The sequence below is a fragment of the Megachile rotundata genome, chromosome 9 (genome assembly GCF_050947335.1).
Source record: "Megachile rotundata isolate GNS110a chromosome 9, iyMegRotu1, whole genome shotgun sequence".
Classification (NCBI taxonomy): Eukaryota; Metazoa; Arthropoda; class Insecta; order Hymenoptera; family Megachilidae; genus Megachile; species Megachile rotundata.
Window position 1 is genome coordinate 16,590,628 of NC_134991.1, and position 26,292 is coordinate 16,616,919.

General features: G+C 46.8%; 4 protein-coding genes across 9 annotated transcripts; 1 reads left to right on the top strand and 3 right to left on the bottom strand.

The window, feature by feature from the left end:
• The first annotated feature begins 58 nt into the window (after window positions 1–58).
• Window positions 59–810, top strand: MED11 (mediator complex subunit 11). Its single transcript, XM_003707809.3, has 3 exons — window positions 59–200; window positions 280–420; window positions 476–810. The coding sequence occupies exons 1-3, from the start codon at window positions 125–127 to the stop codon at window positions 595–597; spliced, it is 339 nt and encodes a 112-aa protein (XP_003707857.1). The 5' UTR covers window positions 59–124; the 3' UTR covers window positions 598–810.
• Window positions 649–5,876, bottom strand: RtGEF (Rho-type guanine nucleotide exchange factor). Of its 4 annotated transcripts, XM_076535756.1 has the most exons (13): window positions 5,342–5,862; window positions 5,149–5,165; window positions 4,932–5,058; window positions 4,672–4,826; window positions 4,383–4,598; window positions 4,126–4,324; window positions 3,803–4,039; window positions 3,661–3,739; window positions 3,461–3,585; window positions 1,531–1,750; window positions 1,353–1,454; window positions 1,175–1,259; window positions 649–1,086 (listed from the first exon to the last, which is right to left on the bottom strand). In XM_076535756.1, exons 3-13 carry the CDS (start codon window positions 5,010–5,012, stop codon window positions 924–926), a joined length of 1,662 nt encoding a protein of 553 aa, XP_076391871.1. In that variant the 5' UTR covers window positions 5,013–5,058; window positions 5,149–5,165; window positions 5,342–5,862; the 3' UTR covers window positions 649–923. The 4 variants fall into 4 exon arrangements, with proteins under 4 accessions (XP_076391871.1, XP_076391870.1, XP_076391869.1 ...); XM_076535755.1 differs by having other exon boundaries at window positions 1,579–1,750; window positions 4,672–4,849; window positions 5,149–5,862; XM_076535754.1 differs by having other exon boundaries at window positions 4,672–4,849; window positions 5,149–5,861.
• A 406-nt stretch (window positions 5,877–6,282) lies between these two features.
• LOC105663956 (uncharacterized) lies at window positions 6,283–15,358 on the bottom strand. 2 transcript variants are annotated; one of them, XM_076535766.1, is made up of 10 exons: window positions 14,942–15,358; window positions 14,447–14,877; window positions 14,077–14,363; window positions 13,766–13,831; window positions 12,080–12,287; window positions 11,760–12,012; window positions 10,805–11,015; window positions 10,612–10,703; window positions 9,939–10,131; window positions 6,283–9,782 (listed from the first exon to the last, which is right to left on the bottom strand). In XM_076535766.1, the coding sequence occupies exons 1-10, from the start codon at window positions 15,011–15,013 to the stop codon at window positions 9,457–9,459; spliced, it is 2,139 nt and encodes a 712-aa protein (XP_076391881.1). In that variant the 5' UTR covers window positions 15,014–15,358; the 3' UTR covers window positions 6,283–9,456. The 2 variants fall into 2 exon arrangements, with proteins under 2 accessions (XP_076391881.1, XP_076391880.1); XM_076535765.1 differs by having other exon boundaries at window positions 10,805–11,007; window positions 11,761–12,012; window positions 14,942–15,156.
• Window positions 15,359–18,464: 3,106 nt separating this feature from the next.
• LOC100876146 (uncharacterized) lies at window positions 18,465–26,236 on the bottom strand. 2 transcript variants are annotated; one of them, XM_003707922.3, is made up of 13 exons: window positions 25,384–26,236; window positions 24,290–24,396; window positions 23,958–24,090; window positions 23,814–23,881; window positions 23,483–23,740; window positions 23,305–23,407; window positions 23,088–23,218; window positions 22,752–23,001; window positions 22,597–22,664; window positions 22,417–22,491; window positions 21,950–22,342; window positions 21,613–21,873; window positions 18,465–21,375 (listed from the first exon to the last, which is right to left on the bottom strand). In XM_003707922.3, exons 1-13 carry the CDS (start codon window positions 25,398–25,400, stop codon window positions 21,254–21,256), a joined length of 1,986 nt encoding a protein of 661 aa, XP_003707970.1. In that variant the 5' UTR covers window positions 25,401–26,236; the 3' UTR covers window positions 18,465–21,253. The 2 variants fall into 2 exon arrangements, with proteins under 2 accessions (XP_003707970.1, XP_012151524.1); XM_012296134.2 differs by lacking the exon at window positions 25,384–26,236 and adding an exon at window positions 24,470–24,820.
• Between the last annotated feature and the right edge of the window lie 56 nt (window positions 26,237–26,292).

Here is a 26,292-nt window from a genome sequence, read left to right on the forward strand (position 1 = left end):
ACGATTTCTCGACGACTTTTCTCCCGTTCTCCTCGCTAATACGTGCACTATTCGTTTCGAATTAAATTGACGTGCTACGAAAGCACGCACTTACGCACGACATAATCTTCGACGTCGAGTCACGATGACGCCCCCTATGGAAAGAATACAAATCTTGGAAACTATCGAGAAAGATATCATCGTGTGTCTACAAAGCGCAGGTAATAGACGCTGCTGTCGTTCGAAACGAATATGACACGTTCGTATGTTTGTACCGTTTCTTTTCTCGTTATGTCGTAGGCCAAGCTTTCGTAGAACTAAGCAAAGAAAAGTCTAGCTTGAAACAAGCCGAAGCACAGACCCAGCAATTTTTGAAAACGCTTGGTCACGTGGAATCTAAGTTGAGCGAACAAATCAACTATTTGACTCAAGTTTCGACAGGTAAACGAATAATTTTCATATCTCCTTTTCGATATTGAGTTCGATTACTTCTCAGGTCAACCACACGAGGGATCCGGGTACGCTAGTCAGAAGGTTCTACAAATGGCCTGGCATAGGTTAGAACACGCACGAAGCAGAGTAAACGAATTGGAACTGATCAAAAACAAACCAAGATGAACGTGTCGAATAATTTCACCGGTGAATCGTTTACCACGATATTCTGATTAATGGATTTGAAGGTTTCACGGTGATCTCGTGTGTCGCGTATCTGTTTTTTCGTTTATATTATTGAATACGCGTACCGACTCGATTCGTCGAGCATCGATATCTTATAATGCTCATTGTACTACCTCGGTGTACTGTAAAACACGAATGAAAGATTGAAGCAAGTTTTTTTCGAAAGTTTATTTATTCGTCTTTCGATGATCGTTATTGGGACGGTACGAAGAACAATTTACAGAAAAAGAAGATAAGTTTTAACGCGAAATACAAACTCGAGCGATTCAAGGCACGGATCCATCAACGACACCCATGCTACGCTTCACCGTAGCCGCTAGAGACAGTCGCGATCTTCGTTCTTCGTCGAGTTGTTTCGTCAAAAGCGACATCTGCGACTGTAAATCTGTCATTTGATTTTTCAACGTTTTCACGGTTTCCGACAGTGCCCTATACACACACACGCGATGAACATACTCGTCAGTATTTGTTGTATCCTCGTATGATCCAACGATTACTATATAAAACACGTTTTTACCTGTTGCTACATAAATCCAAATTCCCTCTGTTATGCATCAAAGACGTCCTGTCACGCGATTTATGAGAATCGTATTCCAACGTTGCTAAAATACAAATACAACACACGAAGCAACGTTACTATGAGATGAAAATTATTTTCATTCGGGAAACGTTAATCTACGTAATCGATAACCTACGAGTCGACTCTCCAGAGTGCACGGTAAATCTAGCATTGACAGAGAGACAATACGCCTCGATCACCTTCAATATAATGGCATCCTCTTCGAATTGTTTTTCGTCTACAAACAAGAAAATACGTTATTCTTGTTGTTCGTACTAATCTCGAGAGTCCGGTTTTAAAGTTTAAATTCGTACTACGCGGTCGTGGTGCGCGTGATAAATCCAAACTGGTATCAGTTTTACCAAATGCTCTGACAGTATACAGAGGAGGTGCTGGTCGTAACGAGGCAATGCTCCACGGCATTCTAATTCCTACGGGAGTGCAATGCTCCGCGGTCGGCCGTTGCTGTTGTTGCTGTTGTTGTTGCGGTGGTTGCGACTGCTGTTGTTGTTTCCCGTTCTGTTGACTGGAGATCTAACGAATGAAAGAGAACACGAATTAAACGAATAACGATATAAAGTAAAAATAAAACTATATGTCGCGGTAAACATAAAGGAGAAACAATATCTCGAGAACATGCTCTGTTACGTCGTGTCTTATATGCTAAAAGCGAAAAACATGTAACGACTAAACTACTTGTCTACGATTTCGAAACGATATACATGGATGATTGGTTTCGATCGGAGTGGTCGTGATTCGCGTCGACGTTAGCAAAGCGAAAGCTTACTTCGCACAACATGGCTGTGGAACGAAAGCGTACGCTCGTTATACGCGATAAGGTAGAATTAGTAGTTAAAAGGACGGAAACGTTAACTGAACGAGAAAAAGAAAACAGCCATGCTATGGAAGCTTGCCTTGTTCCGTGCATCCAGGGAACGGTATAGACTTCTTCAACCACCAATGGACGTACAATCCCGACGTATAGATCTCGCTCGTTCCAGTACAATCGTTCTCAACGACTGGACCACCCGGCTGGATCGGTTTTCTTCCAACTTTTCTTATGGTGGCAGTCTGATGCGCGTACGGTATCGGTTGCGTAAACCTTCGCTGCGCTGTACGCTCAAACTTATCCGAAATTACGGATACCGCGTTTTCCGCTAGTTGCGTTTCGTCGAGGTCGCATTTACGGTGGGTAGAATCGTCTACTTTTGAAGTAGTCGTGTCACGAATCGAAGCATCCGAGACATTGTCAACGTTTCTCGACAAATCTGATAGGTGAGCGCTATCTCTGGGAGTCGAATCGAACGGAGAGGTGCAAATGCACTGACACTCGAACTGAACTTCGTCGTTCTCGCTTTCGCCGAAAGAATTTCTTGCGGGACTTTCGCCATTGCGCTTGTTACCGATGCAAGCGTACGATTTACAAGACGAATTGATCTCGGACGAATTCAGACGATAACTTTCGTCCATGCCTGAATCCAAAGAATCGACGCTGAGATTCGCGTGAGAATCGAGCTCGATGTTCCGACGAGTAGACGACGTTCGAAATCGGTGTTCGGTGTTCGAGTTGCGCGCGAAAACGATCGGACGATGTTCCACGGGAGTAGCGGCGATAGGCTCCTCTTGGACGCGTCCTTTGTTCTTCCAAAAACGATTGTTGTCCGCGACTAAGGTGTTCGCGCGTTCCTTCGCGTTACGAGCGATCGGGAACGAAGAAGGAAAAGTATCGACGAGGCGCGATCGACCATTGACGTCTTCGTTTACGTCGTTGGCTTCCATCGAAGTGTCAGCGGCAGAATCGAAAACAGAAACGGGTAAACTTTGACTAGTTTCCTGAATACTAGCCAGCATATTCGACTTCGACGTTGATCCTCTCAACGAACTATCTTTTGTTATCCCTACGGTGCTAAGATCGATATTGTCAAACGCGTATTTCACGTCGAGAGTTAAGCTGGATTTACGTAATGTCATCGTTCCGACTGGAGACCGTTCCTCGACCTGTTCGGCTCTTTCGAAACTATCCGTTTCGGAACTATTCGAGTCGTGTTCTCCGCTAGCTGCTCGTATCGGATACAGAACATAAGTCGTAACACTGGCTTTTCGCATTTTCACGCTACTCGTGTCGGGCTTCAGAACGTATTGCAAATAAAGCAATCTCTTCAGCAGCTCGGGACGTATAATCTTTTTCTTGACTAACTTTGCAAAATATCTCGACAGACGAGCGTATGGGGGTAGATAACTCACGCGTGAAGTCGTAGGCGATTTCACGAGACTGTTGTTCGCTGTTTGTTCTTGAATCAAAAGTTCGATCCAACGTTGTCGTTCTTCCTTAGTGGCGCACAGCACGAGTATGCTCTCGATCATTGGTCCTGAATTAGGAAACAGTTTTTGTTCAATAAGTGGAGAAGAAGGGATAGAAACATTCGTCGTTATCTCAACTTTACCTGTAATTTCGAAAGCGTTCCTTATTTCGTCCGTATCCTCTTTCCGAGTAATACTGATACCCGTTAACGGAAGCTTCCCCTACAAAAGAAAGCAGCGTGTGTGTGACAAGAAATAACGCGGAAAGGATTTCAATGTATGTACTTCGTAGACGAAAGAACTCATCCTGGGGCTGGCACTGAGCACCAAAAGTGTCGTAGGGAAAAGAACGAAATATCTGTCTCGGCGATCTAGCCCGTTTGTTCCATTTGCTAAAACGACGGATCCAACATAGACAATTTCTCCGAGCGAATTTAACTCTTCTCCTTCCCATCCTTTGATGCCACTAGTTAACACTTGCAACGCTAACTCTCGTTGTTTTCGTATGGACGCGCATCGATCCTACGCGAAAGGAAACGAAGAATTTTAATCACACTTTTAGAAGGATTAACTTGGGTGTAGACCAATTGATGAGATCGACGACACACCGCTATTTCTCTATACACGGCTATGCTGCGTTGCGTATCGCCTCTATCGGGGTGATTCTTTTCCGTATACCTCTCTAATTCTTGAAGCATAGCAGAATACTTGTCCAATCTCCGAAAAGGTTTGCTTAAACCGGTCGTCAATACTAATATACCGGGCGAAATCGCTCCGCTACGTTCCATAAAATCGTTCAATTCGTCCCTGAAAATAATATCGTTACAGAACGCTGATGATTTTACAAATTACCCTAATTACATACCTATATCGGTCTAGAATGCAGACAGCCCGTGGATGGTTTCCACAGTATGCCACATGTATAGATTTTAACTTTGGAGCTAGGGTTAGAAAAAGATTTCCAACCCTCGAAGCACTACCTTGGGCTATTGTTGTTTCTAAACTATTTAACAATCGTTGATGAACTTCCATGATTTCGTGTATATTACCTAATAATTGCTTATACTCGTCTTTGTTCAATCTGAATTTAAACAAATATATCATAAAATACTTTGCTTTTAATACCATGCGTAACACGTATCTTGCATACTTACATGTTTGCAGATTCCAAAGGATGTAAAAAGCTATTTATCAGACCCTGCAACTCGGCTACATTTACTCTCTCAGAATCTACCACATCTTTTAGAACGATATCGCGATTAAGTTTCTGGTGAGTAGGGGACTCTTGTGGTATCTTTTCCGGGGAAGCCTTAACGGTCGAAACGCCACAGTCTTTGAGCAACGATAAGCACGGTAACGAGTTTTACCGAACATCGGAACCTTTAAAATCAGTTACAAATAGCAAAATCAATACCTGGAACTCTGCATTCTTTGACGTAATTGGACGGAAACCAGCCTGTTTTGTCGTACAATGTACCCTCCCACCAACCTTCATCGTCGGTTTGGGTTATAGTAATCACATCTCCTTTTTTGAAACACAGCTGGAAATATACCAAGAAATATATAAATGTCCAAAAGCATCAGCACTTTGTTACAGAGTATAATAAGACACGAAGGAAGATTAAACGTACCTCATCATTGTTTTTTCCTTTAAAGGAATAAAGCGCCGTTACATACTTTGGTGCATCTGACTTTGACATGATTGTTAAGAAAAAGGAACCCAAATCAGGGAAACTTTGGGTATATCGAATAAAACGCGGTGATTTACAAAACGTGATATAATGAGAGGGATACTAAAGAAAGCAAAAAAAATGTTCTCCTTACGAGTTGTTTTTTTCCTTCGTCAACTCAATTTGACTCGTACTTTGGAGAATGAGAAAATACGATATTGTAAGAATCGGAAACACTCGTCACGATATCTAGTCCACTTTGATCGCATTGTTCAACTTTAGCGAAAAAACGCTAAAACTTGCGTACTCTTACTCGCGAAAACCGAACAACATCCTTGAGGATGATCGCGTAACATACAATTAATCTGTCTTTAGACGATCATCACGATGCTCGTCGTTGACTTTATTCCCTCGTGCTAAATCTCGTTCAACGAAAACCTGTTCGATCCAGTCCGAAAATCAAAAATTATTCGAGGACACTTTGAACGTATCCGTCGTTCGAGGAACGTATAGGTTAGTTCTATATACAGACGACTATGACATCTCGGCTCGGCAGCAAACTATTAATACTCTATACTCTATACTCTATAATATACGTAATCGTTTTAGCACAGTTGTATCTAATTTATCTGTTTACGAGTGTTTACGAAACGTCGTGACAATTTCTGACGACACGATGACACTTTTCACGAATAAACATAAAACAAAATGAAAATCGGTAAGTATCGGTAAGTATCGAACCGTGAGTTTCGAGTGGACGAAACAAATCGATTGTTTGTCGACCATCGAACTTTTAAATTCGAAACAAAAATATTCGTTCGCAATTTGCGGTACTAGATAAAACGATGATATCAGACGATATGGGTTACTTGATCAGAGGATAAGTATGACGCGATAAAAACGCATACGAACGTGCACGCGGTAAGACGTCGTTATAAATAACTAAATCTTTCTATAATTGTCACCGCTGCGTTTTATCGGTATGTATTTGCGAGGACTTCTTACACCAAAGCATTTTGCTATTAAAGAGCGGGAAAGGGGTCAATGTTAGAGCGAAAAGAAAATGTAATCGTAAAGAAAGAGTAAACAAGTGTGTAAGTTGAATAGGGCGCGTCTTTATTTCACCGTTTTTACACCGTTGTCTTTCGCCTCGTTTGTACGCTGTATAGAAATCAATTTTCTACTCGATGCCGACGATGCAATTATAGACTATCTTAGTCATTCCCGATATTAAAATATGTATATATAAAAGAATGAGGTTAAACGGTGAATAAATGTGGACAGGAATAATGGAAGGAACGCGACGGTGAATATAGCGTGTATCTTTAAAAACGTATGGAAAAGGACACGAGGCAATCGTCGACGAAACGGTCGTTTTCTCCAGTTGTATTGGATGTACGTACAGATATAGAAATACAAATAGAAACGAAGAATGATCCGTGATCCGCGAATGCGTAAGAATCAGGACCGTTTTGGAACACCGTCTTTTTGGCGTGTCCTAATCCGATATCGAATAGAAAATCATTTCCGATAATAAAGATCAATGCGCGAACAACGATGTTTGATGTACTAACGAGAAAAGACAATAAAATCGGCGCGGTTTTACTACGCACACAGGTACAGGGATACATTATATACGCGTGTACATATGAATTTTGCGCGTGTCAGTGTGTATGTACGTGTGTGTATGTATTACGTGTATGTACGCGCGCGCGCGCGTCCGTGTGTATATATAGTTGTATATATATATTTATATATAACATCGATCGAAGAAAATTGCCTAATCGGTAGGCTGTGGTCCGCAATGTGGGTATTCGTCGGTGTATCTCTCTGGCCGCGTGAATACCTCCGCGACGCGTTCAAAGAGGAGATACCCCACGAAAAAGATACTCTCGTACGTTTACTCGCAAATTCATCGAGATTTTCAATCTCGAAGCGAGGTCTGTTTCGTTTAAAGAGACGGTGTTCGGCTCCTTCGAGGAAAGCTCTTTGGCTTCGAGGAGCTTCCGATTAAAGTCGATTATCGTTCACGAAAGATGCTCGGAAGTTTACATAGATGGACGGATGATCATCGTACCGAACATCGTACTTTTTTTCCTCGGAACGTGAATCGTTTCTTCTTTTTTTATTTATTTTTTTTTTTTCTATTATGTTTTCGCTTTTTTCTATCGCTTCTACCCTTTTCTTCCATTTCGCGCGTTTTATTCCCTATCGAATTGGTCCTTTCGATTACGTGGCCCTGTCTGTTGTTTCTCGATTTTCTTCTTAGTTTGTTCGCGTTTAATGTCGCTGCCCTTGCCTTTGATCAAGAGAAGAGCAGAAGACAGGTTCCGTTGAAAGAGAGAAAAAGAGAGAAAAAGAGAGCATGCATCGAGAGCAAAGTCAGAAGAGAGAAATAAGGTGCTCGAGCGAGTTTTCTTCCAGAAGAAAACAGATGTAAAGTTTGCCACGTTTTTCTTTGCCCACTGATATCGTACATTGTACATTGTGCTACCGTGAGTACACAGATCTGTACGTAAACATGTGCGAGAACACCGGCTGCTCGTCGTCGATTAACAGGCAATTTTAATCGCAAATCGCACGGGTAGAATCACGGCGATCGATGGATGGTCAACTTCGAAATCGTTAATCGAACTGCCGACGGTGTTGTTTCGATGAATCGGTTCACGAACGAATTCGGCTCGTTGAAGCTTTCTCGTACTCGGTGGACGGGTAATTATTACGTTAAATAACTTTTAAGACCGAGATACAAATGCTCGACGAGTAACAACGATTCGCTGGACAGTCTTCCCGAATCCAGCTTACTTGCAACGCGAACAACAAAATTGCCTACGAATTTATCTTATAGTTCCGCATTTTTTTTAACGATCTCCTATTCTATGTATATCGGCGCGAGTTTGGAAGGAGATCGATTTCGTTGCACGAGAGTTCGATTTCGCGTAAATTCTTAACAAAATTGCAACGAGTTACGAAACGTAACGTGGCACTATTAAAAACTTTATTCCGTCTTTACCTCTTCCTCTCTTCTACTTGTCCCCTACTTTTCTTTCTTTTCTTTTTATCCTCTCTGCGTCGGTCTACCTCTTCTTCTTGCTTTTTCGGTCTTTTTCGCTTCTCTTCTTTCCTTCCTTTCGTTCGCTCTTGGTATTTTTATCGGCCGAGTAGACACGACGAATCGAGTAAGGCGACAAACGTTGCTACCGTTTGTTCTCGATTGCGTTCGATTCGAGGATCGGCCTAACGATACAGCCATTGGAAGATACGAATAATCGGCGAAATCCGAAACGTCATTACTCTCGCGTGAGTTCTTCTGCATACAGCGTACCTACGTCCGTCATACGCTTAATCTACTGTTTGGCTAACCAAATACGCGTCGGTCTACACGATTTCGGAGAACAAGGTTCATTTACGTAATAATTCGCGTTTAGATATCGTACACGATGGAACGGCGATACATCGAGCATGCGGAAAGAGAAGAGATCGATAAAAGGATCGTATCACGACGCGAGAAAAAATGGGGGATACAAAATTGGCAGGATCGAACTAAAAATTGAGGAAGAAGAAAATACAGTGGGGGAATGTGCGATGTTCCTACGATCGTAATTTTTAGTCTCTCAAACGCGAATCCGAAATAAAGAAATTTCATTTCTTTTCCTTTCCTCGTTTTCCGATAATTTGCGTTCGTTCTGTAGATCGGAACGAATTTCGAGCATAGATCGTCACCGTTTGTCGACGCGTCTTTTCAAAATCTGTACACGAGTTATCGTGTCCGCGTAAGTTTGTGCCGTTACGTCGTTTAACGGAGTTACTTCGCAACGGTTCGATCGAACGTTCCAAGTTGTTGGCTGCATAAGCTAATGGCTACGTAATACGATTAAACGCGTCAAAGTACGGCTACCATTTTCCCCGTAAATTTTCTATGTTTCGCGAGGACGTAAATTGTCGTTGAATGGTGTTCTCCCCTGTCTCTGTTCTTGTCGAAGCTAGAAGCAACGACGACGAAAAAGAGTTTGCTCGATAAACGATCTCTGTTTCGGCGCGACCGTAGTACTTACTTGCATGGAATCAGTAGTAAGAACACGAAGATGCACGACGTGCGATGCGCGATCGAGAAAGGGCGAAGAAAGAACAGAGAAAAGAAAGGAAGAGGAACGAAACGAAAGACGGATGTCTATTTTCCGGCAGGGAGCGAAGAGAGGGGACAAGGAGATTCGATCGAGAGGAAACTTTAAAGAACAAAAGCGTCGTGTTTCGTTCTCGTCGAGGAAATTAAAGGACGTGTAAATTTTCGCAACTCTTGGACTTGCTGTCCCTCGCCCACACTTTACCCAATAAATTTCGTACCTTCAAACTGGTACTCGTACGACTACCTCGATACTTTTTCGGCGAATTATTTTCGGAGCAAGATCCTAAAGGCGATTTGCTACGATTCTTTCGCGATCTTTTCCGAAATAGGTCCCTCGTTCGTTCGGGGTTCTCGAGCTTCAAGCGAATCTGCGTCAGCAAGCCGACGAGAAGTTCATCGACGTTGTGATTGATTCCAACGGACGTCTCGATGAACTTGCAATCGTACGACGTAGCCATAGATTTTCCTTCTGTAACGAAAAGGTGTACGATTACGCGATTGTAAACGAGATAATTAACGAGGAGTATAATCGACGACTGGTACGAGGTGGCAAGATTATCCGCTAGAAGCAACGGCTAGTCCCAAGTTCGGGGTTTGATCAAGGACCGATCCGCTTGCCTCTTACCTTCGGTCGAAACCAATCGACTGCGAACGAGGTCGACTTTGTTCCCAACGAGGATCACCCCTCTGGCCGATACGTAATCGCTCCGCCAAAGAGTCTGCAGAACCTCCTCGGCGACTCGTACCGAGGCTCGATCGGTCGTCGAATAGACGACACAGTACGCGTGCGGTTCGTACGCGGCTATGCAACTCTCTGGCTGCAAACGAAAGAGAAAGAGAAAAAAACCTCGGGGTATCGAACGATCGGCGGTAACTGAGTGTAACCGAGATCGATCGCGATCACGGGAAAGCGAAAAAGGATCGCTCGTTCTCGTAAGGAAGGTGGCGCGCAAGGTGGACAGTCGACGTCGGTCGATCGATCGCTAAACCGTTTCACGCTCGACCGATCGTTCGTTACGGTTCGCTGCTCGTCAATCGCGTTCTGCTCGAAATGACTCGGTAACCTCGACTAACGCGTTTGACGCTTACCGATCGACGTTGCGCGCTCGACCGGATCCCTTTTCGTTTCTCCTTTTCGCTCGTCTTCCCTCTTTTTACGCTCTGCCTCGTCTTCTCGATCAACCTTACCGCTATCGCGCGCTCGTCGTTGGTCCGTCGAGCGTCGGCCACCCTCGAGCTGCGCGATTAGCCGCAGGTACGAACGAGAAAATAACGATCGCCTTTTCAACGATTCTTACCGTCATCTCGGCGCAAGAGTGATCGATAAAGGTCAGCTCGGATTCTTCTCCGGCCAACAACACGCTGACCGTTTTCTCTCCCGACTCGTCGTCTGCAAGAGAAAACATCGGACCGTGATCGGTAGTAAGGGAGCGAAAGGGAAAAAGAACGCGAAATAAAGAGGGAGACTTACTCGTTTGAACGAACGCTTACCGATCGAAGTGTCGTAAGCGTGAAGATACTCGGAGGTCATGAATTGGGAAACGAGCGAGCTTTTCCCTACGGCCGGAGCTCCCAGCATGAGCACGCGGTACGGCGTTGGTCCCTGAGAAGCGCTGCTCTCGCGAGAGCTGGCCAACGAGCCCGCCGCGGAATTCCTCGCCGAGCCAGGATACGAAGCGGTCAAATGTTCCGTGCTGCACCGCCGTTAATTGCCACGCCAAGTGAAAGTAAGCGACAAAAGCACGAAAGAAGAACAAGAAAGAAAAAAAGAAGTACGTCACTGCTGTACACGAGTATCTATGTACATAGGTACGTGTCCGATCGACGCGAACGGCCAAAATAATGGCGAACTCCTAAGAATCGATCGGACCGTTGATCGATCCCCCGTTTTCTTTAACCGCTCTCTCCCTCTCTTTCTCTCCCGCACTCTCTAACCTTTCGGTACCCTCCCCTTTCTATTCGTTCAATTTCTCTCGCACACGCTTTCGTACTCGGGGATTTTCTACTTCGGCCGCGCGGATAATCTATTTTTTATTCCCGATCGATACCTCGACGAACGAATCGGCGGTGATCGACGACGGGCAGAGTGACGCCGCCTTCGAGAGGTACTCGTGCGCCTTTCTTTCGACGTCGCGGCGCCTGGATCCTGTTCTAAAGTCCAACACGTGCGTCTACGTCGCTTGAACGCTTATGCTACACGTAAACTCACGCGTTCGATTTAGAGTAGAACCGTGTTTCCGAGCGGAATTTTCGTATCCTAAAACCCTCCTCTCCTTCCGAACAGGCTCGTGTTCCTTCTTTCTTCGGCCATTTCGATCCTCCTTGTCCCGTTTCGAGGCTAGCCTACTAAAAGGTGGGTTCGCGCTTGGCCGCGCCGCGTCGCCGCCGCGTCACCGCCGCCAGACACGAGTTTCGCGCGAATCATCGGGAGAACGGCAAAGTCTCACCTCGAATTGCTCGAAGCGACGCTATTGTTGGATCGAGATCTCCGACTTTTCAACGAGTCCCCTCGATTCACCACCCCTTTACCGGTTATGCTGAAATGTCGGAGCCTGTAGTACTCCTCCTCGACGCCGGTGTTCGGCATGCTCGCCACCCTCGACCTCTGCTGCGGAAGACACAGATAATTCGCCCTGCCCGACGAACGGCTACCGGGAGTCTTCACCGATTGGGACCGACTGTGATGAGGACTACCGTATCTACGATCAGAGCAACGATCGAGTAATCGGTACATACGCTACGAGGTCTTTGCGTCAACGAACGAACCTCATCTCGAAGTCGTGTATTTCCTGTAGCGTCAGCGTGTTCGCCACGTCCAACAGTTGCCTCATGTTTTCTTCTCGACGCCTGACGTCCAGCTCCGGATGTAACAGTATCGTGGCGGCGCCGGCCGAACCGTCCAACGACAGCGACGGTTGTTGAACCACGATCGTTGCCGCTTGCGTCGATCTCTTATTTCCGCTCGCGTTGCCTCCTTTTTAGCATTACAAAGCAAACCTTCGTTATCTCCTTGGATTTACACGATTCTCCATACACGCACACACGCGCTCTATCTTTCTCCGTGCCGATCACGGTTTACGCCGTTCCTCGAAAGACTTCCGATCATCGAATCGATTCCTCTTTCTTTCCTTTTAGATCTTTCAACTCGTTGCCAACTCGATTCGATTTCCGATCGTCGAATCGAGGAACGCGCGATGTCGGAGAGTCCTTTTTCTCTGTTCTATAGCGTTAAGCTTCGGACACATACGCGTGCGTCTTTCCAAACAGAATTACCGCCCGTTCCAACCACCCACCAAATTAACGATCGTACAGAAATTTTCTCTTTCTCTTGTCGGCGTCGATCACGCGTTATTCCATTTAACCGTATATCCGCGCATACTTTCCTCCTTTCGTCGATATTTCGGGAAACCGGGTATCTTTAGACAGGCTCGATTTGCACGCTCGGTCGGGAGTATCGATCGAGCCGATTCGAAACGGATACCGTAACAGGGATAAATGTCGTTCGACGAGGGGTGAGATTGTACGGAGACGGAAAACGAAACACGGGGTAAACGCGGAACGCAGAGGAAGCTGAACGAACGATGGACGAATCGAAGCGATCGGAAATGAGGGATGACGAAGGGTCGACGAAAGGAAGACAACGATCAGAGTTGACCGAGAACGAGAGAAAAGCAGAGTGTCGTTAGGGGCGGTAATTCGTTGGAAGCTACCGGTGGCGAACGAAGCGTTGTTAACTACGTTAGTCTTACTAAAAATCGGCAAAAATAGTGGAAGTTGGCGAAACATGCGTTCCAGCCTATCGAAATCCGAGAGCTTCTCGAGTTCCGAAACGATAACAGTAATAGTGGTGGTATTAGTAGTAATAGTACATAACAGAGCGATGCAACGACGGATAGGTTTGCGGTCGATGATCGACGATGACTTTCCTCTCCTCTCTTCTTCTCTCCTCTTCTGGACAGATATCACCGGTTTTCGCGCGGTTTTATTTTTACCCGTGACACTCCGGCTTGCGAGCGAAAGTAAAAATCGATCCGAGGCACGGAAAAGAGAAAAACAGAGAGAGAGAGAGAGAGAGAGAGAGAGAGAGAACTTTTACATGATCGTAAGAACGTAAGCAAGAAACGGAAGAAAAGGGAGGATGGAAAGGAAGTGGAGAACGCATCGAGCGAGGGACAATCTACTCGCGAGCGAACGCGAGCAAACGCGAGCGGACAGGATACGAGAGAAAAGGCACGCGTGCGTGTAAGGTGCGCGTTCGTTCCGCGATCTCTATAATTTGTCCGGCACGAATCGGGAGATCGTCGATCCGATCGAACGAATCGACGACGCAAAAGAAAATTCAGTAAGCGGCCGTACGCGTATAGATTTTCTTCCTTTCTTCCGTTCGATCGAATTCGAGGATCCCTCGATTTCGCTCTCTTAACGCAACTCGAGCACAATCAACTTTAATACCTATTGCGCAAAACGGGAAAAAGAGCCTGACCCATGAATGAATGGTTGAAACGAGGGGATGCGATTCTGAAAGAAAACAATAACATTGATTTTCTTAACGAGAACAGCTTTCAAATCGGTCTGTTCTACGTGGCTCTGGTGTTTTTTCGCGTTTCGTCGGTTCGTAATTCCTATCTATTACCCGACCGGACGCGCGCTTCGCTTTCGTCTATCTTTTCGAAGATTCAGCGAACGACGTCGACGACCGGCAAACTACGTACGTACGTCGGTGCAGGGGTAAAGATTGATCGTATCGTATCGTCCCGACTCACCGCTCGACTTTCCTCGAGATTTGCCGTTACCGGTCCTACCTGGACCGTCGGACGATCGATCGTTGCTCGTCCGCGTCGTCGTCGTTCCCATCAGCGACACGTCCAGGGGATTCGTCGTCACGTTCACGCTCGGCTTTCCTTGTTTCGCCTCTCCCGACACGGCGTTGCTCGTTCGATCGCTCGATCGATTGTTATCCTCCCTGTTCCTGCCGACGACCAACCTCAGCATCGGATTCGAATCGCTCGAATTCGGTTGGCCGGCGTCCACCGAACCTCTTACGGGTGTGCTGCGAAACACGCGACAAAAACGAACCAAAGATCATTTATTTTCCCTGTTCCCCGTTCGCGAACCGTTACAGCTAATACGAACCTAAAGAAATCGGTCGCTCGTAGGTCCGGAAGCGGCGGAGTTCTCCCGGAGACCGACCTCGTCTCGCTGTTGGGTATCGCGTCGACGACCGGAAGGGTGACGGTCTCGTCGAGGAGATTGGCGACGCTCGAGGCACGAGTATCGAGCCGGCCGTTATCGGTGTCCGATATCGATTTGAAAATGGCACCGTTCGACGTCGATCCAACCGTCTCGCCGAGTCTTTTCTCGTCGTCGGTCGAATACTCGACCGGTTGCGAGAACGAAGACTGGTTAGGTTGTGCCGGCGGTGAGGGTGGCAACGGTGGTGGCGGAGGAATCGGTTCGGAGTCGGTCGTTGGGACCGTCGACGACGGAGCGGGAGGAGACATCTCCGACGGGATGTCCATCAGATCGAAACTGTCGTCCGGTTGTTCTCCATCCGTTGTCGTCACCTACGAATTTCGGATTTTGGCTCTCGCTCTCGAAGCTGTTCGTATCGATTATCGACCGATTTACCATAGTTAGCATCGTGTTGGCGCTATCGGTGCTGGTGTTGATGGTAGTCTCGGAGGCGGTGCTCGACCCCATGACCACGACCTTCGGGACGGTGCGACAACTTCGACTACCGCCGGCGGATTTAAAGTGCAGCCTGCGAAGCGCCGAGGCAGCGTGAGACAGCAGATCGGTTTCCCGCGAATTTTCTGCCCCATTGTGTCGATGGGAACCGCCGCCGTTGTTGTTACGAGAAGTCTGCGATTGCGATTGCGATTGCGACTGCGACTGCGACGCCGACTGCGACTGCGACTGCAAATGCGGCTGTGACTGCGACTGCGGCTGCTGCGACTCGGCCCTCGTTGCCGAATCGGTCCCATTGCCCCGTGAATTACCCTCCTTCTTACGACCGGCTGATCCGCGACCATCCGCCAGACATCCCTGTTCGCAATATACCGGCAAATCACCGATCGACCGATCGATCTCGCTCTCTTTCGATCTCTCCTCTCCTCTCCTCTCGATTCTCCTCTCCTCTCGACGCTTCTCTATTCTCTAATCCCTCTTTCCCTTCCCTCTATTTCTCCCTGACACTGTCTATCGCGTACTCACGTGGTTTCTGTGCTCTGGGGTGGAGGGCGGATTCGGTGTGTTTGGCAGAGAACCCCCTGTGGGGGTGCAATGCCGCAGTCGCGCCAGGGCCGTACGAAGCCCCTCCGTCACGAGGCTCTTTTATACGATCCCAGCGATGCCACCTCTCGCCTTTCTTCCACTCGTGTTTCTCGATCTTCTTCTTATCCTCCTCTCTCTATCTCGATCCGCTGCTCTTCGATTCCCCCTCCTACCGCTACCTCGTCTTCCTTTTTCCTTTTCCTCTTCTGTTTCCTGTTCTCCCTCTGCGCGATAAGCGGCACGGATCGCCGAGAATCGTGCCGTGAACGCTTACGAACGCGTCGCGTACCGTTTTCTCCTCTCGAGCATCGCGGACCAAGAAACGACACGGCAAAACCAAAATTCGGCCGTTCGATAAAACTTTAATCGAGTTTCGCATCGACTCTTTTGGCCGTTTCGCCGAGCCGTGCGCGCTCTCTTCTCCTCATTCTGCTTCGTATTTGCCGTCTCGTTTCGCTTCCAACGGAGGTTCGTCGCTTCTGTTCGATCGTCGTCGATTTGCGTCTGCGAATCGAAACAATACCAAGTTGGCTCCATCGCGCGAGCCGGATGGTCTGATTCGCGTCGGAAACGGAAATGGGAAACGGGACACGAGAAAAGGGAAAACGAGAAATAGGAAACGCGTGGACACGGTACACGGGGTGGTTGTCACGTGATCGAGCAACGACGCTTCGCGCGTCGAAAACGATGCTTTGCTCGTGGAAGCGAACGGGACCCAAAGCTACGTTCGATCGAAAACTGATCGTCGCCAGCGATCCAATCGCCTGCGGACCTTTTCCCGTTCACCGATGCACGAAATGCTATCCAGCAACGACGCGTTCGGATCGATAGCGGTTTGCTAGTTTTACTCGTCTTTGGTCGATCGTCGTATCAACGAGAATCGCTGCATTATCGTCGAGACGAGATGCGTCGCGAATCAAAATATTCGAAGGTGATCGAACCGAGGCTATGGAGAACAGAGGTAAACGATGCTCGCGATGGACGGGAAAATGCAACGAGGAGGTAATCGCGACTCGAGCGTTTTCGGATCGTTTTCGGGTGATCGGTCGAGTCGATTGTCAGGGGGTGATCGCCGTTCCACGATACGCGACACGAGGGACGAGCGTGCGCGTGTTACGGTTCGTGCAACCACGTCAAATCGTGAACGCGAAAAACAAACCAGTTTGTTTCTCGTCGCGAATGCCACAAACGCGTAAGAGAACGCGGAAAAGGACGACGAGTTAACGAACGGAGAGAAAAAGAACGAATCGTGGCCGATCGAATGGAACGGAATGGAACGGGACAGGATGATACGGGACGGTACGCGACGGTACGCAACCGATGGAAATCCGGCAAAGCGGAAGGGGGTAAACATCGTTTGAAATTATTCGACGCGAGTCGCGACATCGAAGCCAGTAAAAAAACTAGATTTACGCCAGATACCTACGATCTCTCGGGCAAAACAGCACCTCGTACGTTCGCGTTTCACGGATTACTGGCGTGGAGTGTGGAGTGCGAACGAGCATCGGGAAAGAACGCTGGCGCTTGCGCGCGTTTACCCCAAGGGGTAAAACTACCAAACTAGCAGCACCGTCGCAACCTATACCTGCCCTTATCCTCCTAGCTAGTGTTCCTGCTCTTTCCGTTATCTCGCTTAACCCTTCCCCTGAACCTCCTCCACCTTTTCTTTCGACCAGCGAGTCAAGTTACCCCTTTATTATTTCGTCTCCGAGTCTCTGTTCGTTTTTCTCTATGAACATCGCTTCGCGATTTTCCTTCCCTTTTCTCTGCTACAACTATCGTGACCCAAGTATCGCGGCGCTACCAGAAGTAAACTATGATAGTGTCCACAAGCTAGACAACGTCGAACGGTCCCTGTCCTATCGACTCGAATCGATCGAACATCGTACGCAGCACGGCCTAGTTTACGCTGCTGGGCCAGCCACCTACGGCCAATCGATCGAGCTCGAACTTTATTTTTCTAAATAAACGGCAAGCTTGGAAGGAAAAATGTAACGATGATCTCGCGGAACGATGCGACGCGGTACGACACGGCAGTTCGATCGATGTCGGGATTGTACCCAAAACGTCGCGTCGAGCGAATTCCATAGCGGCTGCAAAGATACGACTCTATATCACCGTCGTCGTATTCCTGACAAATTATCGAACCTCGTAAATCCGAAGAACATCTGCGCAGATGCGCGACCGTTTCCTACGACCTATGAGCTAGGTGCCACGTCGTAGTATCGTTCACCTCTCGTTCACCTTTGCCCTACATTCTGTTTCTTTCGTCGTTCTACTTTGCACCTTTGCGTATTTCGCTTTCTCGAGCGAAAGGAAAGGGCCGTTTTTCCTTTTATTCGTCGCGGAGGAGGCGCGTCGAGAGCTGGGAAAAGATGAACCGACATGGACAGAGACGGAGCGATAGGAATCGATTATCATCGTAGGTCGCGCGCTCTCTTCGTACTCTCTGACCCGAAGCATACGCGAGTTGATCGACCGCTTTGTCAAAACACCGACGGCTCACCTATCGATCCACCGTGCTCCACGTGCGTCCGCGCCACGCCGCGTCAACGACCAAATCTTCACCCTTCCGATTCCATCACCGATGGCACAACTTTCGCGATGCCTCCCGTCCGAAACGACTCGAGGCTCAAAGTAGGATTACGGAAAGGGATCACTGAGAAATTGATACTATAAACCGTCGACGAATTTTCTACATTGAATTCCTTTCCGTCATCGAACTACGTTTCGTACCTTTCCTCCCTCGTAATATCAGCTGGGAAATCTTCGTGGACTAATTTCTGCACATACTCTTATAATAGCAGTAATAATAAGAACGAAAGTAGTAGAAATAAAAATATAGTGGGGTTGGAATAAATGTTCTCTAGAAACAGTGTCGCGACACCAATTCCTTTATTTCCAGGCGAACAACGGTTTTCTTCGCGACGCTTTACGTTCGTTTCGTTATCTCTCGAACGGTCAACGCAACGGTTGCGTTCGTACACGGTTGTTTCAATCGGAAAGAAACGATCGGATCGTACGAATACGTATCAAACGGTTAGCATACCGCTTCTGAACGCGATCGAAACGACCTTCGTGTTTTGTGCACTCTCGCTTCGCAACATTTATTGTACGGTCGGTACATTTTCGATGGAACATGTTCGAGACAAGTAACGCGCGAATTTTCTTAAATGCTACTATATTTTAAACCGCACATCATTTTGCGTCATCGTCGTTGTCGTCGCTGTCCTCGTTGTCGTCGTCGTCGTTGTGGTTGTCGTTGTTAAGGATGTTCGCATCGTAACGTTATCGTAAAGAAATAATACTATGCGCCGTTGTAACGCGCGTTCACGCATTTATCGATTCTCCTAGGATCCACGCATCGGTTCGTAAATACATTCGTTCTCGCAACGTACACGGCGTAAAAGGAAATAGCGCACGCATACCAGCACGATATCTTGGTGGTCGATCAGAATTCCAGCATTGTCCGAATCACGCGTATTCGTGCGTCCCATCCTATCGCCGATATCAACCGCTTATCTATTATTCGGCTTTCTTCGATTCTTATAGCGTACAAACTGCAGGAACATTACGCGAAACGCGACGGTCTACTTAATCGATTCGCGCGATACGTCGGCACTTGTCCCGCAACGACGATCACGGTAATTTTCTCGTCGTTAACGAGCCACGTACCGACGCGAATTCGGAAAAACCGAGAACAACGAAAAAAGAAACGAATCCAACGATATTCCGTTGGAATTTTGTTCGGACGCGCGGCTAAGCGCGTGATCCTTCCTATCTATCGGAAAGTAGAAAATACAATATGCGTCGCGTAGAAATATACCTACCGAGAAGGAACGTAGGGCGGATCGTAAAATAAATCGGGGAGAAGAGAATTTCCAATAGATAAGTAAGTTGAGGAGCGACGGAGCGAATAAGATTCACACTGGGAACAATAGTTTTATGCGTATAAAAATAACAATTTATCTCGATATTAAAAATTTGCCTATCTTACGGATTAGAACCAACGCATCGTCGTACACGTATATTCTATTTATATGATTTCCGGAACAGTCTCGATTCTTTATAAAATATCTTGTGTATCGCTTGTCACCGTGTGCCAATGTGTGCGTGTGTGTTCTTGTTAGTGTGTGTGTGTGTGTGTGTATGTACGCGCGTGTTTCTTGATTTCAAATTCAGCACAGTCATACGTCTTTGCCGTTTTCTGCTGTTCGAGGATAACAAATAGTCGTAGAATGCAACGAGGCTAATGGACAGCGATATCGTTTTGTTGCGAGAAAACGATTCAAGAGTTCGAATAGAAACGATATTTTCGCGTTAGGCATATTTAACGCGTTCGTGTAATCGAAAGGAAACGAAAGTAAAAGGAAATTCGTAAACGCGTAATTCGAGTATACGTTGCCGTTCAATTTTGATCATAATTACGTTAGCGTCCAATGACCTCGATACGGTATAGCTGCTTCCTTCGCGCCTCGACGATGAAACGCGATCGTAAGTGGAAAACTTTATACTCTTTTAAAAACAGTCTTCTTTATACAGCGCTTAATTCGTTATGTACAAAGTGTAGCTGGTTAAGAGTCGTAAAAATTATTCTCTTATCCTCTTATCCGTAATTGTTACGCGTTACATTAATCGAATTTATAGTTATAGGATTATATCGATTTCACTCGAGATCGAGATCGAACATGGTCTTGACTCGTTATACCCTGCTTATATTTACAAAAGCTGCGGGTGCACGGTATTCCGTCGATCGATAATATACATATATATGTGTGTGTATATATATATATTATAGGTATACGTCGTGCTTCGTTCACGTTTATTTTCGCGAAAACGATCGAGGTATCGTTGTTCGTATTCTTAACTTTCAAACTAACGTTTGCGGTTACCCGGCACGTTAACAAACGTAACGCTCCGATTCTCTTCTTTAACATACGTTTATATAAAAAATACGAGTGCAAATGTACAAATTCACAGGATATAGATATATAGATATTATCGGACAAAAATCCATCGACCATCGTACGAAACGGACGGGCGTGAGACTTAAACTCTAAAATCTAAGTACGTCTCTAGTTGCGTCGAAACGGATAGTAGTAGTCGCATTAGGTAGTTGTTGCGGTAGTATTAATAATAGTAGTAGTAGTAATAGTAGCAGCTGCAGCAGTACTAATACTAGTAGTAGTGATAGTAGTAGTTAGCGGTAATAGGTAATCGCAAAAGCAAAACGACATCGAACGTATCGTTGAAAGACTCGAGAAGCGAATGAAAAAGAATAAAATACAAACGCGAACGGAAGCAGGGAATAAAGATAAAAAAATAGGAACGCGAATTATTTTCTTTTATCGAGGGTTGTAAAAAAAAGTGTAAAAAAACGAAGACAAAATGGAAGGGGAAAACGTAAAACGCAACGATCGTCGATCGAATAAGGAAAAATTGAAAAATATTTGGTCGAACGGATGATTGATCGCAACTCCTTTCTTACGGACGATGCAAATCGATCGTCCGATTCGAACCGCTCGTTTTTGGTCTCGATCCTTGCGAAAACACTAAAGGATCGTCAGAGGGGTTTAGCAGCCTTGTTCTCTGTTCGTTTCGCGTAACCGGCGAAACGCACGCGATCCTATCGCGGGCATTGATTTTGTTTCACTTGAAATTCGCATATCATCTGAACAGAAGCATGTAAACAGCTGCGCAATTTCCCACCGTTCCAAGGAACAGAATTCGAGACAGGGAAAAGAGCGACGCCAAGCTGGAAGCTGCCTTCGTTACGTCTTCGCACACTCCTGAAACAAAGAAAACGCGATGTTCGTATCGTTTCCGCGTCAGCTCGAATGTTTGATAACGAGCTCGTGCAACCTACGATTATTGACCCCGATGCGAAGACGGTTATCGCGGCTGACCGAGTCGACACAAACGCGACTACGACAATCACATTGATGCGTCTGTATCGATACGGTCGTTTAATCGGTTTCGCTCGAAGGAAAAACGAAGAAGTAACAGAAATAATAGCTTTGCTATACCTTGATCGACGAGCGTGTAAGTGCGTCCATCTTCAGTTTGTTCCGTCCGACAAACGCGATCGAATCTCGCGAACCAAAGCTCCTGTTCAGGGTGTTTCGTTCGAACGGTTTTGCCGGTTACCGACGATTTTCCTTCGGTGTCGTCGCGTCGCATAGAAAAGCAAAAGGTTTGTCCTGGACCCGGCAAAGTCTGATCGGTTTTCAGCGACGCTATCGTGTACCAAGTACCTTTCTCCTCCCAACTGCCGTGGCAATAATACGCTGCAACAGAACGTACGGTTCACGCGTATTGCTTCTCAGCAATTCCAAAATCGTCTTCCTCGAGAAAAATACCTACCTGTTTCTTCGCTATCGCACGTTTTTCCAACGACGATCTCGCTTTGATCCGACGAAGCGCAACCTATGCGAACGCTGCTACTCCTACACTGTTCGCCGTATTGCGATTGCTGTAGTTCTCCTCCGTGCTGACGATGATGATGATGATGATGGTGCTGTTGGTCGTGTTCGTGTGGGTGCTCGCGTTCGTGTTCGCGCTGTAGCGGCTGATGTTCACGCGATTCCTTCCGCGTTGCATCGTCGTGCCAAGTTCTTCGTTTAGTGATCCTCGAAGATCGTTTCTCGCTACGACGCTGCTGTTGGCGAAACGACGCGTTAGGCAAATGGAACGGGGCAAATCCCAGAATCATGTATCGCCCGGGATTAGGACACTTTCGTTGACGCAACGACGAGCCTGTACGATAAAAATTAATCCACGATCGTTATGGTTGTCGGTCGAACGTCATTGGTCGAGTAGTTGTCACTTACTTATCAACGTGGTGTACGGCATCGTAGATGTATCCACGAGAGAACACGCGTCGTCCGGCATTATAGCTTTTTGGTCTACAAAAGATCGATCACATCGAGTGAAACGATAAAAGAGAACGACGAGAGACAATAGGAAGGAAAAAGAGAACAATTTGAACGAGAGGTACATCGAACACTTACCCGATTGCTGCAGTTCTATAACGTGATGGTCCCTTTTGTGGAATATCATGCAAACGTAACCAATGTCGCTGCAACGTTCGATCGATTTTATGAGTCTATCGCCTAAAAGTTTCTTCGTATTTCACGAGGCTATCCTTATAAATTACGATACTTACCAACCGCTGGTTACGTGAGCGATCAATTTTACTTTGTATCCTTGCGCGTTATCCGTCGGATGCAATTTTTCCAGATTATGGCAAACGATCTTCTCCTCGTGAAACGCGTCCTCCTCGGAATTTTGTACTTTGATTTTGAGCGTCGCGTTCTTGTTGGTAAAATGATAAACTTTAGTACCGTCCAGAGAATGCCAATCGTGATGCTCGGTGATCCACGAAGGATATTTGCATCTGTTGTGCTCTTTATCGACTGCGAATCAAGAAGAAGAAAACTCTCGAAATTCATCCCGATGAAATTGACAAAAACGAAACGAAAAACAAACCATGTTCCGATACCTTTCGTCAGCTTTATCGTAGGCGATCCCTCGGAAACCGTGGTTAGGCCGTTGCATGTCGGTTCGCCGGATTGAGCAAGCAGATACACCACTTTTCCTTGATGATGCGTCTTCTCCTCGTACAAGAAACATCTGTTCGAACGGTCAGATAAAATAACACGGAGATCGAATTGACGGTGATCGAGAAGCCGGCTCACCGGCTCAAAGTAAACGCGTACCTGTAAGTTTTTTCGGCGCCAGACACGCTTCTTCCTTTCAACGTTCCAACGAGGTATTTGTTACGGCCGTCGTTCCATATGGCGAGACACTGTAACTCTTCCGCTGAAAATAAAGAAAAACCGTTGAAACGTAGGAACGTCGAGAAACTCGCTGCATTTAACGGACGAGAACACTCACTGTTACTTTCGCTTCTCTCGACGTCCGGGCACGCTTGATACTTGAGAAGCAATTTGCTCTCGTCGGTACATTTCTCGCCGAGGCTAATAGGCATCGAGCACTCGCCGTATCCTTTGTCGTAGGTGAAGGTAAAAGACGGCCCGCTGAATGGACACGGTATCGGTTTGGAATTCACGCGAAACATCGAATACAGAGTATCGTCAGACTTGATGTTCATGCACATCTCCTCTAAATTCGTATGATCCTGTTGGCACCAGCCTGACCAAAAGAAATCGAGAGAACATTAGTGACGGGAGCTTCCTATTAAAAATCTAAAAATCTCTCGACTAACCTTCGCGAAACTGGATCACGTTTTCGTGTCGGTCGTTCACGATTATGCAATGATAACAATTGTCGCCGCTGAAAGTACAATGATCTCGTTACGGCTTAGTTCTTTCTCGATCGTTTCGAGGCTCGTTTTCGTGGAAATACTTACTAAACGATGTACGATTGTTCCGATCGTTCCACGCACGTCCTTTCGCCCAAGACGGTCGTGTTCACGCTGATCGTTACCGGTTTTCCATACTGAAACCATTCTCCGGTCCAAGCACTTGGAAACTCGCAAGAACCTAAAATCATTTCTCTACCGTCGTACGTCGTTCCGCTTTCGCGCCTTCCGCTCGTTCCGAATGAAAACCGATAGCTCGTACCTCATTTTCATTCCGTAACGAAACGAAAACGGCGTACATTTGGATGCACGATAATCTACCGATCGCGATGCGAATCTTCATCGAACGTTTTCGTTACTTTTCTCGAACGCGTACTTACCGTTTATCGAGGGTATGTCACCCAACGATAAAATGAACAGTATCAGCATCGTTGTTGGTTGACAAACGCTTCGTATTTGCCGTGAAACGGAATCCAGTCCCAACATCCTGAAATATACGGCAAAACGTTACGAGTTATTCTATACGTGTGCTCGAAAAATGTCAAGCTTCGAGACAATACTTTGTTCGTTTTTATTCGGTGCGTTGAACACCGCCACAGCCTTTTTTCGATCGCGAAATGAATCACAATTTAATCGCGGAATTTATCGATTCGGAAAAGAAACGGTGTTATCGACGATCGTTGATTTACCAGTTTTTACCATAAAATTGTTCGTTTGACGATTAACGTATCACGAATTTGATGCTATCTCGTTTATACGATTCACGCATCGCGGGCCAGTAATCGCGATACGGCACCAATCAAACAAGAAAACGCGTTCGTCCCGATTGATGGTGATGATAAAAGTAACCGGATTCGAAATAGTCGCGAAATATACCTACGAAGAAAACGTCCGACGACTCGACGGCGTACATTATTCAACGAAGTACACGTGTCTCGATTCGTGTCGTTCAACGTGTTCTCCCTTTACCGCGAGCCTCGTGTACTTACTATCAGTTCTTTCGTTCGAGCGATGCGCGGATAACTACGAATCGGCGCATCGCCGCGCTTCTAAACGTCAAACTCGTGCCCGATGAGTTTAACCCTCCTTCTCTTCCTCTTCCTCCACCTCCTCCGCCACCCCTACACCCAACCCTCTCTGTTCTACCCGTACCCGGCTATCTTTTTTCTTTCTTTTTAATTTGCTCGCAAAATTAACGCGCCGATCGATACCGTGGTTTTTCTCGAATTTTAATTGTTACGCGTCCTGTCGAGGACGAAGGACGAACAGCGGAAAACCGGCGCTTTCGATCGCGCCGAGAATCGACCAGCGTTCACAATTGACGTAACAACGATCAAACGAATCGAATTCGATTCTCAGCGAGTCTACCTATTTACTCGATATCGAGATACGCTCTGTAGCGAAAGCGTAGTTCACTGTCGGTGATTCGACTTTGCATCGGTTCGATCAGTCATCGTTGTCAATGGAAACTAACCTTTTCGCGTTCGGCATCGCAGAATGGAAGATGACCGTGAGGCAGAGCGACCGCGAAACACCAAAAAGTATCACATAACGTTTCGCGATCGAAGCTCGGAGGTTGTCGCGTTGAGAAAAATAACGCTTTCGCGTTACTGAAACGGCCCGTCAGAATTTCAGGACGTCTCCGATGCTGCCCGATCGCGTAATTACCCCGAACGATTAGCGATCGCGGACACTGTTCTGTCGGCATGCGAACAACAATTTTCAGGGTCAACGAAAGAATTTTCTCGACTCGAACTCGTTTCCAGGCGGTCGGCTCGATCTGGTCAAAGGAACGCGCTCGATGCAACCGACCTTTCTACCGAAAGAACAGGATTCGTCGAGCGGAACACAAAGGGCCAACGCACCGCTCTTTTTACCATCACCGACACCGACACCACCGTCACCATCACCATCACTATCACCGTGTGTACACCACCACCGCTCGAACAACAGCGTGTGTACGACACCGTTCGATGCAAGATTTCTTCCGAAACGTCTTTTTACGTCTCGTGTCACCGTACACTAAACGGTTCGTCGATTCGTCAACGTTATCTCTCGGTCAGCTAAAACGACCGAACGATCGAACGCGTTCTATTGCAATTTTCACGCGTTCCGACTGCACGGATCCGACTAGATCCGACGATGTATCACCGTGCACCCTTTTAGCATGTTCGAGTCTATTCTTTCGTTTACTCGTTTGCTCGCTCGCCTATGGAAACAATGGCGGCGACCGATGGACGGCGAGCGGAACGCCGCTCCGACTATTTCTACGTACGACCAGACCCCGCCGAGAACGCCTGTATGCACTATGCACGCCTACGTGCGCGTTCGACGCGCGATCGCCACTGTTCGTGCGCTTTCGTGTCAGGCTTGCCAACCGAAA

Coding starts and splice junctions, on each gene's coding strand:
- MED11 (XM_003707809.3), top strand. CDS start 125: ATGACGCCCCCTATGGAAAGAATACAAATCTTGGAAACTATCGAGAAA. Junction 201..279: donor CGTGTGTCTACAAAGCGCAG/GTAATAGACGCT, acceptor GTTATGTCGTAG/GCCAAGCTTTCGTAGAACTA. Junction 421..475: donor TTTGACTCAAGTTTCGACAG/GTAAACGAATAA, acceptor ATTACTTCTCAG/GTCAACCACACGAGGGATCC.
- RtGEF (XM_076535753.1), bottom strand. CDS start 5,217: ATGTCAAAGTCAGATGCACCAAAGTATGTAACGGCGCTTTATTCCTTT. Junction 3,740..3,802: donor TGAGTTCTTTCGTCTACGAA/GTACATACATTG, acceptor TTTCTTTTGTAG/GGGAAGCTTCCGTTAACGGG. Junction 1,751..2,130: donor CCCTGGATGCACGGAACAAG/GCAAGCTTCCAT, acceptor TTCATTCGTTAG/ATCTCCAGTCAACAGAACGG.
- LOC105663956 (XM_076535766.1), bottom strand. CDS start 15,013: ATGGGGTCGAGCACCGCCTCCGAGACTACCATCAACACCAGCACCGAT. Junction 11,016..11,759: donor TCGCTTCGAGCAATTCGAGG/TGAGACTTTGCC, acceptor GGCAATTAACGG/CGGTGCAGCACGGAACATTT. Junction 9,783..9,938: donor TCGATTGGTTTCGACCGAAG/GTAAGAGGCAAG, acceptor TTTTCGTTACAG/AAGGAAAATCTATGGCTACG.
- LOC100876146 (XM_003707922.3), bottom strand. Junction 23,882..23,957: donor GAACAATCGTACATCGTTTA/GTAAGTATTTCC, acceptor TTGTACTTTCAG/CGGCGACAATTGTTATCATT. Junction 23,219..23,304: donor GGCGCCGAAAAAACTTACAG/GTACGCGTTTAC, acceptor CCGTTCGAACAG/ATGTTTCTTGTACGAGGAGA.